The sequence below is a fragment of the Metarhizium robertsii genome (assembly GCF_000187425.2).
Source record: "Metarhizium robertsii ARSEF 23 chromosome Unknown MAA_Scf_3, whole genome shotgun sequence".
NCBI classification, from domain to species: Eukaryota; Fungi; Ascomycota; class Sordariomycetes; order Hypocreales; family Clavicipitaceae; genus Metarhizium; species Metarhizium robertsii.
Genome location: NW_011942171.1, coordinates 3607163 through 3620561, shown reverse-complemented (window position 1 = coordinate 3620561; position 13399 = coordinate 3607163). Strand labels below are relative to the sequence as shown.

At 52.0% G+C, this 13399-nt stretch overlaps 4 protein-coding genes across 4 annotated transcripts; 2 read left to right on the top strand and 2 right to left on the bottom strand.

The window, feature by feature from the left end:
* Positions 1 to 71: 71 nt before the first annotated feature.
* Positions 72 to 3692, top strand: MAA_03344 (ankyrin repeat containing protein; the record flags this gene model as incomplete). The annotated part of the gene is made up of 1 exon (XM_007821342.1): positions 72 to 3692. The coding sequence occupies one exon, from the start codon at positions 72 to 74 to the stop codon at positions 3690 to 3692; it is 3621 nt and encodes a 1206-aa protein (XP_007819533.1).
* Positions 3693 to 4077: 385 nt separating this feature from the next.
* On the bottom strand, positions 4078 to 7542 carry MAA_03345 (kinesin; the record flags this gene model as incomplete). Its single annotated transcript, XM_007821343.2, has 7 exons — positions 4078 to 6007; positions 6074 to 6233; positions 6377 to 6554; positions 6614 to 6946; positions 7001 to 7063; positions 7124 to 7349; positions 7403 to 7542. 7 exons carry the CDS (start codon positions 7540 to 7542, stop codon positions 4078 to 4080), a joined length of 3030 nt encoding a protein of 1009 aa, XP_007819534.2.
* A 621-nt stretch (positions 7543 to 8163) lies between these two features.
* Positions 8164 to 9072, top strand: MAA_03346 (subtilisin-like serine protease; the record flags this gene model as incomplete). The annotated part of the gene is made up of 1 exon (XM_007821344.1): positions 8164 to 9072. The coding sequence occupies one exon, from the start codon at positions 8164 to 8166 to the stop codon at positions 9070 to 9072; it is 909 nt and encodes a 302-aa protein (XP_007819535.1).
* A 1442-nt stretch (positions 9073 to 10514) lies between these two features.
* On the bottom strand, positions 10515 to 12695 carry MAA_03347 (General substrate transporter; the record flags this gene model as incomplete). The annotated part of the gene is made up of 5 exons (XM_007821345.2): positions 10515 to 10874; positions 10927 to 11977; positions 12044 to 12445; positions 12513 to 12605; positions 12679 to 12695. 5 exons carry the CDS (start codon positions 12693 to 12695, stop codon positions 10515 to 10517), a joined length of 1923 nt encoding a protein of 640 aa, XP_007819536.2.
* Between the last annotated feature and the right edge of the window lie 704 nt (positions 12696 to 13399).

Here is a 13399-nt window from a genome sequence, read left to right as displayed (position 1 = left end):
AAATACAACAGCGATTGACGGTCCGAGGCACCAATCTAGATTACCTCGACATCTCAATACTCGGAACCACCATGGGCCCGACCCTGGCGCAGCAGCATGCCGAACTGTCTGCTCTTCTGGCCGCGCCAAGCGATGCTGATTGCGAACACGCGCAACAGTTGATGCTACAACACAGACTCGAGGCCAACAAGCGCGTTGGGGGCGACTTGAGCTACAAAGATGCCAATGGCGTCCTTTCAAAAGTCGCACAAGGGATTATTGTGGTTGGCGTCACTCCCGCTCTAGTCCAGGCTCTCCTCGAGTACGATGCCAACGTTTCCATTGCCCGTTTCAAAAGCACCAACTTTTGGAAGGCTATCCGGGGAAAAGACCAAGTGGATGTTCGGAGTCACGTTCTTGAGCAAGCACTACGCACCTGTTCTGATGCCATTGTACTGTGTCTGGCCCAGAATGCCGACGAGATGTCCATCAATGCAGCTCTTCCCATCGCCATCGACCTCGACGACGTTCTCAAGGTGTACATTCTGCTCAAGCAGGGCGGCAACGCGAGCGAACTATGTCAGTCTTTCCAAAAGGCTGTCCAAGACGGCTCTGACGAGATGGTGGCCACTCTCATGACAGACGGCAAGGGGGTTTGCCAGGATTGCCGGAACAAGGGCCTCGTACAGGCTGCCAGGCGAGGATACGAAGCCAAGGCAAACATGCTTCTCAACCATGGGGCGGATGTCGGCTTTGACCGGGCTTGTGCTCTACTGTCAGCAATTCGCGGCGGGAGCCCAGCCATTGCAGAGAATATCGCTTTACGCCGCGAGATGAGCCAATATCCGCTCCTTGGGGACATGGCTGCCGCAGAAGCATACGACCAGCAGCAGTACCGCCTGCTTGAGATGCTCCTCGATTCAGGGGCAAAGGGGCCAAACATGGACGCGATACTTGCCAAGGCGCTGGAGAAGAATCAACTGAAATTGGCCCAGGCCCTCGTAGAGCATGGCGCATTGATTCCCGACAAGGGGGAAGCTTGTTTGCTGTCTGCCGTCAAAAGCGGCCGTCCTGAGCTATTACAGGTCGCTTTACAAAGCAGACCGAAGATGGATATTCTAGCATCAGCAATTGTGTACGCCACCAAGCTGACTGATCTCGATGTCTGCCGCCGGATGATCGCACTCTTGTTGTCTGCCGGAGTTCGTGGCGACTCAGTCTGCGAGACCCTCGTCCAGATTCTGGACAAGACTCTGGAGCCGAGCGAGGAGCAGACGCAACGAGAATTGATCCATCTGCTTCTCCAAAATGGCAAAGCGGACATCAACTTTGGTGCCGGGCGTGCCGTGGCATTGGTCGTGACACAGGGACGAAGCGATCTTGTCGATTTATTTTTGCAACACGGCCCATCAACTGAAACCCTCATTGTTGCTTTGGGGTCTGCCATGGACTTGGCAATGCCACAGCTGCGAAGCGAGCTCATCCAGCTCATTCTCGGCCACAAGTCTGGTGCTATTGAAGTGGACCGTCTTCGCAGTGAGCGCTTGCGAGAAGCTGCCATTGCCGCAGCGGCAAAGAGGCTTCGAGTCGAGGTCCTCAACTCGTTGATCTCGGACACGACTTCAAAGGCAACGTTTTCAGCCGCGCTCGCTGCCCTCGTATCGGGGAGTTGCAAGTGGCTCACCCCTGACGGCTTGACAATCGTCCAGACCCTTCTAGAGCGCGGAGCGTCGGGCGTTGCGCTTGATGATGCCTTTTGCCAAGCTGTTCGATTCTGCGACCGACAAGCCATGGGCCTTTTGATGGAGTTTGTCGGCGACACTGCCTTTGACGCGGCGTTGATGCATCTTGTGCAGCATTCCAAGGACTGGCAATCTCCTGAACAGCTCTGGCTGGTGGAAGAGCTGCTTGGCCGATGCAGCGGCCTGTCCGTCAACGAGCTCCTCCTTGAAGCCGTCAACGCCTGTACTGATAGTGACGCCTCGCTAGATCTTGTAGATACTATATTCATCGTTCGTCCGGATGCAGCCAACGTCAATTATAAACATGGAGAAGCCGTCAAGCGCGCCATCAGAGGTGGTGGAGTGTCGCTGCTGAGGACCTTGATCGAAACCGGCGCGACAGCCGAGACGATGACCCAGGCATTTATGGCTACTATTCAATCTTCTTTGACCGAGGAGACAGTGCTGCATCTACTGGAGACTCTTGTTTGCTACGCGCAACAGAGCGGCACAGGCTTTGATGCCAACATGACCTTCAAAGATGGCCTCCCGCCACTTGCCTCTTGTCTATTGAGCTACCCTCAATCTTCCAAACTGGTTGAACGCTTGATTCAACTCGGATGCAACGCCGAGACTACATTCAGCTGCAAGATTTGCGCCGACAAGGGGGCTGTACCCGAGTCAATTACCGTCCTTCATTGGGCTCTGTGCCCGCATGGAAACGGGCAGGTACCGACTGATGTCATGGCAAAGTTGATTGAGGCAAAAGGTATAAAACAATTCCTTCCTTGGACAGACCAAAAAGCGGCTCACAAACAAGTAGCAAACGTCAACTGCATTGCCTCGAGCTCCCACGCAACGCCTCTCATACTAGCTGCGCGCCATGGCCGTAGTGACGTGATACGCAAGTTGCTCGACGCGGGAGCAAACCCCAACAGCCGAGACCAGTCCAACAGATCGGCTCTATTCTATGCCTCCCAGTCGGGGGACTCGGAAACGGCGCGGCAACTCGTCAAGGCAAACGCCAGAGCAAACGACGGCAGCCTCCACGAGGCGGCCAGAAACCTGCGGAGCAAGGTGGTAGAAATCCTCATCCAGGGCAAACACGAGCCCAACTTCCCCAGCAACAGACCGGAGCATGAAGGCAGAACGGCCCTCCAAGAGCTCGCCTTCAAATGCGACGCAACAAGAGGCGCCATGGAACTCGAGGAGACGATTCTAGCCTTGGACAAGGGCAAGGCCGACGTGCTGTCTCGGTACGACGGCAGAAACGCGCTATTCCTTGCCCTCGAGAACCTCGGGCCATGTCAAGTAACGTCGGCCGTGCTGAATACCGTCATGTGGCGGGAAATCAACAACGAGCAGAATGTCTTTGTGTCCGCCGACCCCAACACGGGGGCCAAGTACTACTTCTCTCCGACCATGTACCTGCAAAAGGGCTGCTACTGCGGCGACCCCAAACACCTCGACAAGCTGATGCAGCTACTCCATCAGATGCAATGCGTCGATCGATTCTACGCGGAGCCCGGGCCCGGCCAACCGGGGTTTGCGCAGCCGCCCGGCACAACAGGCATGCCCAAGCGGCTCCTCGAGGTCGAGGAGAGGCGCAGGGCCGAGGAGGAAAAGCAGCTGTACAAGGACATTGACCACCGGCGCAAGCTCGAGCGCCAGCGGGAAGAGGCGCAGGTCAAGGCCGACATTGAGTACCACTCGCAACGGCAGAAGATGAACCCGAACCTGAACCCGAACCTGAACCTGAACCACGCGGCGGCGGGCCACCAGACCGAGATGGAACAAAGACAGGCCAAGGTGTCATGGAGTCGGGAGGCGGCTGCTCTGGAAACAAGACAGGCCGTGACGGCGCGGATGGCGCAGCAGGAGCAGAAGCTGCACCTCCAACAGCTGCAGAACAAGGAGAATGTTGCGTTTCAGAAGAAGAAGAATAGGTTGACTGCTGAAGGGCTGGCTGCGAAATGGGCTCCCGGCAAATGAGATTGTAGCTTTAGAATTCCACGTGTTGGATATAGTTGCCATGGTTTTGGGCTTCGCCGTTGAGCCATGGCGGTCCTCGGCCGCGTATCCCCGTGCGGTATCTGCATAGCTTACAAGTGTGCCTTTACTGTTTACAAATGTCAATGTAATCTTGGGAGAATTTGAAACCCAATTGCCTTTTTTATTCAACATGCATCTTGGTCCTCCGCCTCGGGGCGTGGCAAGAGTCGATTTTCCACGCTGCTAATTGTCTGGCATCTTGGCCTACTGCATCATTTTATATCAAGCTCCAGAGTCAAAACATGAGGAGCATTCACTTTCTAGTGTAGGACAATGCACGGTTAGCACGGTGCTTTCAATTCAACAAGATTGACTAGAATTATCATCATGTGCTCATTACGCCTTTGCTTGCCCCCTTTTCCAGCAATTCCTTCAACATCTGTTGCGTCGCCTGGACATCGGGATGGTTCTCCTCGAGCTCCCGCTTCTGCCTGTGCAACACGTCTTCATAGAGCGTCTTGGCTTCGTCCATCTTGCCCTGCAGCTTGCAATTCAAGGCGAGGTTCGACTCGGTCCGGAGAGTGGCCGAGTCATCACGGCCGAGCACTTGCACCTGTGCCATGTGAATCCTTCGTAGCTCGCGAGCAGCCGCGTCTGGATCACGGTCCTGCAGCAACAGGGCGTGGTCGTTTCGCGTCAGCAACGTCTCCGGGTGGTTCTTGCCCAGAATCTCTTCCTGCTCGGGCAGCACGGCTCCAAGGATTTCTGCAGCCTCGTTGAGCTGCCCTTGGGAGCAGTACATGCCCGCCAAACAGCTCAGGATCTTCAGATGCAGTATCATGAGAACCTTTTCAGGGTGCGCGGGGTTCATTTGCGAACGGAGAACTTGGAGGGCAGAGCGATAAAGCTTCTCTGCTCTCTGGTACCGCCCTTTGGCGGCCTGATCAAGTCCTTGCTTGCAATCGCGTTCGACCGTCTCGATGCATTGGTTGTAGTCGTCGCGGTCTTGGTCGAGCGACATGACTCCACGACCCGTATCACGATGACTCCATGGTGCGTCGGCTGGATTGAATAGTTGCATCTGGGTCGCTGCAACATTGGCGCCTGGATCTTTGCTATCCGTTGCTGTCTGCTCGTTGGTCCGAGACAACCCGGCCTTTGCTTGTTGAATCGCTTGCCTCGTTTTCGCTATCAGGGTCGACTTGTCAGCAACATCTGCGTCTGCTTCCTGCATGGCAAGACATTGCTCGAGATGTCGTAACGCCCTCTTGTAGTTGTTTCGGTCCATGTCATGCTTTGCAGCGCAGAAGAGCAAGGCAGACTGAGTGCGTTTGCCTCGGACTGAAACATGCTGTAGTTTCAAGGCTGCCAAGAGACACGGAAGAAGAGTTTCACTCGTGTCCTCGCCGAACCTTTTGCGGACGGCGTCCAGGGCCAGGTCCTCGATGCACTCCCTCTGTTGACCATCATTAGCAAGCCACTGCTGGGCTAGATCACGGTACATGGCCGTTATAGTAAACAGCTGCCTGTCTGTCGATGGCTCCACGATGCAATGCTCCTCCAGGACTGGTAAGTACTCTTGCACAACACTTCTTTCAAAGAGCTCGCTAGGTATACACTGCACATCCAAGCATGACATGATGAGCATTGTGTCCACTGTCTCCCTGTGCTTCCGCTTGATGAGGTCGTGTAGCAGTTCCCAGGCACGTAGGGCTCCCGACTGCTCAGGTGGTCTCGAGTTGAGCTTCTCTAGGTACATCTTGCGATTAATTGCCTTGCCGGCATGATTGAGGTAAGAGGTTGCCATTGCGAGGGCCCCCGCAGAGCCGTTTAGAATCTTGGATATCTGGTCGACCGACTGTCTTCTAGTGGGATCCTTGGACACCTTACCAAGGAGAATGTGCGAGGCATCGTCATGGTCAACAGGGCTCACCTCGATGACATATTTTGCTTTTCCATTTACTAGATGTGTGGCTACCGCTTTAGATCGAGTGGTAACCAGGAAATTGGCCCGGCTGGTAGGGGGTACAAGGTCGGACAACGGCTCTTCAGAGCTGAGATCGACAAGGGGTAGGCAGGCTTCACTGTCCATTCCGTCGAGTACCATCAAAAAGGGCTCCTTTTTCAGACGATGACGGACTGCTTGTATAACATTTACATTTCCTCCGTTATCCAAAGTCATGTTGAGGCGTTCCGCAATCCGAATGTACGAAGATTCAAGTTCTTCGAGACTATTGGCGTTGGCCCAGTAGACATTGCACCCGGGATGGCTCTTGTTATACTCGTGAGCATATGCCACGGCAATGTGGGTTTTACTAGGGGTATCGTTAGTCCTTTCTGGCTACGAATGGCCTCAATCAAAGGACTTGAGGGGGGCTTACCCGTTTCCCGAGGCTCCATATAGCGCAACGAGCTTCTTTCTCTTGAAAAGAGACTCCAGCTTCTGGATAATCTGGTCCCGTGGAGCAAAGTTGGACTCGGCGGCGATGGGGGCTCCTAGTCTTGGCATGCTGCGGTGTAATTCAAGCTTGGGAGATCCCTCTGCAGGAACTACAGTAAGAATTCGTTTAGAGAATGACTCCGTACTCGATGAAGCAAATGCAAGGACGAATCTGCAACATGTCTCCAGACGGCTATGCCACCTGCAGTCTCGGGCATGGGGGGGGGGGGGGGGGGGGCCTTACCCGACACTGGTTCCTCCCTGTCTTGAAATTTCTTGACCATCTTGAGGATTTCACGCTTAACGCATAGGTAATGGTAGTCCTGGCTGTCTTCAAACTTGTTCATGTGGAAGTGGTCCAGCGAAAGGCCCTCGTTCTCGCATCCGGACAATATGCCCGATGTCTTGTTGACGACAAACTCCTTATTTTTTTTCCAACATCAGGCTGTGCTACGAATGGTGCTTTTGAGATCTTACTCACTGGTGCTGTATCTTGCCCAATAATGAGCCCAACCTTGGTTGGCTTCTCCTCGTAGAAACAGAAAAGTATTGGTTTAGGCTCGACAGTAGCTATTTTCCTCGTGAAGGCCACTACGGTGTCTCTCAGCAGGTCGTTATCGTGAGCCATGGTGTGAAGCGCGTTATCCTCGATGAGCAACTCTGCCGCAACAATAGCTTGATAGATCTGGCCCTGTGTGTTCAAATAGGAGCTTTCGGTGATACCGTAGTGAGGCGTTCCAAGAAATAGCAACCCAATGACTGACTCAAACAGGTGAGGCCAATCCTGGGACTGGAGCAACGCCATTGTGTAGGCCTAGTCGGGGAGAAGTTAATTCCTCATCCCTTGACGAGAGTAAGCTGGACTTACCATTTGGATAACGAGCCCTCCGAAACAGTGCCCAATAAAGAGGATAGGGCGGTGCAAGCAGCTCTGTGCCTCAAGTCATTAGTAACCAGCTTTAAATCATGAGCGGCTCCGGACTTGACACACCTGTCGTTTATCTCCCAGTGCATAAAGAAGCTTAGAGGCGACGCCTTGAAGCGATTGCTTGACTGCATCCTCGCCATACCAAACCGAGTTGTACCCGAAAGACATGATGCGTGCATTGCCGAGGTCATGTGGAAGCATCGTGTTATCGGAAAGCCAATTCTTTTTGGTGGCAGGGTGAGTCCATGTTTTGGTGGGATCAACTCCGATGCCGTGAACCGCAACGACGCTACGGAAATGGTCAGCCGCTGCCAATTCTCAGGTCAGCTTGGATATATATACTCGGCTATTATCTCATCAGCATCTTGGGGGTCATGATAGATCTTCAGCCCAAGGTCCTGTGGACGAATTTTGGGGACCTTCAGGCCCCTGATTGAGGGCAGCTCGGCGACTGCTTGCGATGGCCCAGGTAATACAGACATGCTCGGATCAATTTTCAAGGGCTTGTAGGTGAAACTAAAGCTGGTTCGAGTGCTACCAGTGGCTACTACGTTGTGGGATGGGCTGCTTAGACCAAGCACTACACCGTGAGTCGGACAAGGGCAAGTTATATGCGTTTGGGTTATGCCCGTGTTGAGCTTCTGATCAAGTCTTTGCTCTTCACAAGTCAACGCGGCATTTGCGGCTCGGCATGGATGCCAACCTGCGTCTTTTTGGCCAATCATCTCGTGGGTAATATCAACCGGCCTCTCTCTGAACATGCGGCGAGTGAGGCTGAGACAGGCTTGTAAGATTGACAGATCACCAGCAGACAAACATCAGGCTATACAACGCTAGGCTTACTGTCTCGGGCACCAAAGAGGCTGAAGGCGGGCTGTGTACGAATGTGCTTGCTACACGGAAGCGTTTGGCATCCAGGCTGAGCCCAACTTGCGTGAAAGAAAGCAGAACAAATGGCCAATGCCACCAGGCCAGACTCGAAATTCCGTCTTTCGCCATGTGTTCTATTTTCTTCGACGTGTTGCTTCACCAACCCATCTACGAATCAACCTTGTTTCTAGCCCTGAAGTAGAGCCTCGAGCAATCGACAGAGGCTCTTCATTATGCAAGACAACGCCGGGGACGACATAACACCGTCATCCATTCCCGATCAGGATGAGGTACTCTCAATGGACAACGCCATTCCCGGCAACCCACTGCTATCCATCGATGACCAGCCTGCAGTGGGTGAGTTCCTCCGGGCAGAGCTCTCAACAATGCGGTTAAGACGTGTCTACGGCATCTTGTTCCTCACCTCTAAACCGGACAATATTAGCCCCCTACACCACCAACAAATCAAAGGAAGGGACATCTGCATCACCGAGCGACCCGACCTCCACTTGGTTTGGCACTATGAGCGAATCTTCATCAAGCCCATCCCCAAGAGCCTCTTCAGCTCTGAATTTTGGGAGAAACACATTGTCGGCGCTGACACTAGAGACACGGGCAGCGACTCCTTTCGGGCCGAAGCAGAAGGCTTCCTGCGCACATACGCGCGCCTCATCACGCACGAATCTGACCTGCATCTTGCCAAAAGGCTTCACCTCGTGCCAGATACTCTGACCTGGAACGGCTGGTGCCACTACATCCAGCGGTTCAGATATCTCCGGGACAGAGATGTAGCGCAGCGTTACCACTTTGGCGAAATACGCCTCACGAGACTCAACTTCTGGCACAGCCTACGGCACGGCCGCAGCTACTTTCAAGTCCATCACAACTACGCCACCTTCTTTGCACGCTTTGGCGCTCCTTATATCTTTGTCTTTGGCGCCGCCACCGTCTTCTTGACAGCCCTACAGACGGGGCTCGCGGCGTATCCCCAATGGGGCATTTATCAGGACCTGGCTTCCAGGATTGTGCCCTTTACCTTGGTACTGACTTTTGCGGGGCTGGTATTGCTGCCAATGTTGTTTGTCTTTTTCCAGATTAGAGAGCTCTTTTTCTTTTGTTTTGCCTATCAGCCCTTGTCATGATGACTTATTGGGCAGCTAGGGAAACAAGGCATGGGGCGGTCACATCTCATTTTCTCGTTTTAGGTGTCAATTTATTTATAGTACATCATTGATGTCAGAAGCTACCCAAGTCTCCTTTTAAAGACAACAAGACGAGGCAGGGGCGTGTGAGACACTCAGAAGTCGCTACTTCACTGACTGAACATTCTCGAGATCCCTGTCCAGTCATGTCAGCGTACGGCCTGTCATAGAAATACTTGTGTCTCTAATACTATCACTCTTATAGTATATACACCCATCTCCGGATGACTTATAAAGTTGAATTAGAGCTGGGTTAAGTATTAGCGTCACGTGATTATTGTTACTCAGTTGTTTCTAATCAGGCGACACGAACCTGCAAGGCAAGATCTCCACTTCCGTGAGCGGCCAAGTTGCCAAGATGAGGTTAATTGGTCAACAGTTAAGGCTAATATAAGCTCTGATATATATAAGTGATAGTAGGAGAGGCTAAAGGGAAATTTATCGCAAAAAATAAAGTTATAAAAGTATTATACTTAAAATAGTACTAATTATTATAATAATATATAAATATAAGTTTATAATTAATTATAAAAAAAAGGGTTAGCTGTCCGTGGGAATGGCAAAATTCAGCATGCTGTTAAGAGGGGCCATGGGATCAGACTTTGGGTCGTCTAGATTTTGATGCATTATGCCAGTCCTAGAAGGTGTACAGTATCGGGCTCATCTTCGGCGCAAGCGCATTCATCCGAAGGTTCCAAAGCAGAGGCGTCGAAAATAAGACAGGAGGGGATCGGCACCAGCTATATAACCGCAGTAATTGCCATGTGTAACCCTCTTCCGATGCAACTAGGATCGCCCCGAAAGGCGTGCTTAAATTTGAGGTGACGAAACAATTGTCAGCCATCATGACTGACCTGGACCAATGAGGGAAAGGGTCAATTAGTCCTCCATCCAGCCCTGGGTAACGCCCCGTGGCCAAACTCTCGACTACTTGGGCATTGATGTTTCTAGAAATTTGGGCGCCAAGTTGTTTGCTCCTTTTTGAGGCTGCCAAGGGCTGTCCGGGGCTTTGTACTTTTCCGGCCCGCCAAAACTCGGGTGAGACATGAATGCGACAAGTTGGAAAAAGATGAGATTCCATGGCAACAGATTCCAGGCAAACATCTGGCCTTTTCGTATTCATAAGTTCTGGGATAAATGACACTATGGAACCGAGCCTTCAGCATATATAAACAACATGTTTCAGGCAAGGCCTTCTCGCATTCAATATTCAACATTAGAGACCTCGCAAGTGAAAATTCATGACATCTTAACAAATCGAAGCCATGCCGTGTCAACTTTGTCAGACAAGGAGTGGGGGTATCGGGGCCAAAGAACTCGGCAATCGGGCATCAGATCAGGCCTGACAACTCGGCATCGCATACACACACCTGCAACCGACATCAACGGCGGCGCTCATCGTCAGAGCTAGGTACCATAGCCTGATTGGCAAACGAATCCTTTCCAGTAGTCATGGCCACCTTCTCAAAATGATACAGGGGCTCCTTAGTGGCATTGCGCTGGAAGAGGATGTATCTCTTGAACCACCAGGGTAAAGCGACGGTAAGCTGGTACTTGGCGAATTTGCTAGTCGGAACGGCAAATACCCAGTCCAACTCCTCCAGTGTACGTTGCATGGTCTCAGGCACCCAGAAGAAAATCATGATAAAGGCAAGCACGTTGAAACCTGCATACAACGAGAATGCACCGATAGTCTGAAGGCGGTTGAGAATGAAGGGAAACGTAATTCCCAGAACGGAGGCCTGCACAAGTTAGTGGTACAACTCTATTTATGTCAAGGTGACTTCAACATACCCAGAAAAGGCAGGTGGCAACGGCAAAACCCATGCCCGTCTCACGATGAGACAGCGGGTAAACTTCAGCACTGTATGTGAATGGAACAGGACCTTCACCAGGGGAGTAGAAAGCGCCGAATAGGAAGACGAACAAGCACACAAGTCCAGTGCGCGCTTCTGCCATGGATCCTTCTGCGTCGATGAGGGTGCAAAGACCAGCGGCCAGGAGAGTCCAGAACATTTGGGGGAATGTAAACAGAAGTAAGCTGCGACGACCAAATGTATCAATGGTAAAGAACGCAGGGAATGCAAATAGCCAGTTGACTAAACCGAACCCAAAGGATCCAATCATGGCCTTGAACTGCGGGTTGGAATCGTTACGGAAGGCCTGCTCGAAAATAGAGGTGGAATAAAAGGCGATGATGTTGATTCCACACATTTGTTGAGCAATCATGACAGTAAATGCAGCCAAATTAGCCCTGCGGACACGAGGAACGGTAAAGAGCTGGGTAAAGCGAGTGACATAGTTGGTGTTGCCTATGACCTCCTTCTCAATCTCAAGCTGGGCGCTGATATAGTAGATATCACGAGCAACCTGGATGTGGTTTCGGCGGAGCTTGGACATGGACTCCCAGGCTTCCTGGAACCGACCCTTCTTCATGTACCATCTGGGAGATTCCGGGCAAAGATAAATCAGGGCCATAAGAGGCACGGCGGGAATAAAGGGAGCACCAAGCATGAGACGCCAGTTCAAAGGACCTGCGACCTTGTAGACGGCCAGGTTGACAGCGGTTCCCAACATGATGCCAAAAGCGGTCCACATTTGCCAAGACATGACCAAAGCGCCTCTGATAGACGCGGGAGAATTTTCGGCAGCGTAGATGGGGACTGTTGATGCCTTTGCGCCCATTCCAATTCCCATGAGAATACGGCATGCTAGCTGTTGCTCCCATGTGTGGCACAAGGCAGATCCAATGACAGGCCAGATGCAGAAGTTGGCAGAGAAGAAAATAGTGCCTCTTCGTCCGAACCAGTTGTTCAATGGGTCAGACAACCAGCAGCCGATAAGGCTAAATAACTTGTTAGCCAACGAATCCCATGTGTCAAATAGAGCTTCCGTTCAGATGACTACTTACGCAGAGCCAATATATGGGCCGGCATTAATCAAGCCCACGATGATTGTCTCTCGATCAGTGGTACCTCCAATGCCGTAGTACTTGGGAAAGAAAATGGTTGCGCCATTACTACCTGTCTGGTCCCATCCCTGGACAGCAGCACCAATGGAGCAAGTGAAGATTGTCAGGAAGAGTCTCATGGGCATACGCCACTTGTGAGTGACTTCATCACCGAGGACCTCGAGCTCTTCAGAAGAGAGCTTCTCGGGGCCATCGATATTGTGAATGTTGGTAGGATCCTGGGCAACTAATGCGCCTTTCTTCAAAAGCGCAACGTGGTCTTGTAGGCCTTTTCTTTGCGCAAAATTCTCCACATCCTGCATCAGCTGAGATCGAGGAATGCCCTGCAACGGATTCCGGATCCTGAAATGCGATGTCAGCCCGTCATGTAACCCGGTGTGCGGTGGTTGCCAGAGTGATGTTCATTTACCTAGCTTCAAGGTTTTGCTGCATGTCCACTTGCTCAGTGTGGGTGATACCCTTCTCCTCGAGGTGTTCATTGCGAGCAGCCTTCGAATCTTGGCTAACGACTTGTTAGTGACTCATGCCGAGGCAATGAATTAGCACGTTTGGCTCCCAGCAGGTCTTGAACTGACTATATGTTGTTCGACATGGTGACTGAATGTGATTCTCCCTGCGGACCCTGAGTGATGCTTTGTCTCCAAAGTTTCCAGATATTGTAAAGCTCAGTCCGACTGCAGCCTACACACAGTGATGAACGTCAGTGCAGAGCCGTTGTCCCCGTTTCTCAAACCCAGAGGCCAGTGGAGAGAGGATTGGTTAAGGCAGGTCCAAAGCGAGTAGAGGTTGAAGGAGTTGAAGGCGGGAGGCGATGGCTATTTGAGTCTCTTGGAATAAGAGCTGGAAAACCTCCTTCCTGGCGTTTGGTCCGGAAACTGAATGGGGCCAAATTAGATTTTACATACATCTGGACAACAACTAACGGTGAAAGGTGAAGGCAAATCCTTGGCCTGGTCCCACCCATTCATCGCTTGTGGGCACAAGGAACTGGACATGACCATGACAACTGGAGGGAGCTGAGGTCCAAGAGCGTCCCAGATGGTTATCAGGCTAGATAGACCCTGGTATACAATGTCCAGGTAGTATTGTAAACCCCAGGGGGGTATTAAAGTCTGGGGCCGTTTGGCTTTCTCCCCACAATCCCCGCACCCCGGATCATTCCTCCAAAACGTGATTGTGGATAGTAAGTAAGTGAATTGGAGTTTACAGACAAAACAGGAGGAAATGACCGATAGAAGGGACCGCGGTGGCGCATATGGATCCAACGCCGCCTGACGTCGGTCTGCAGCCAACTCC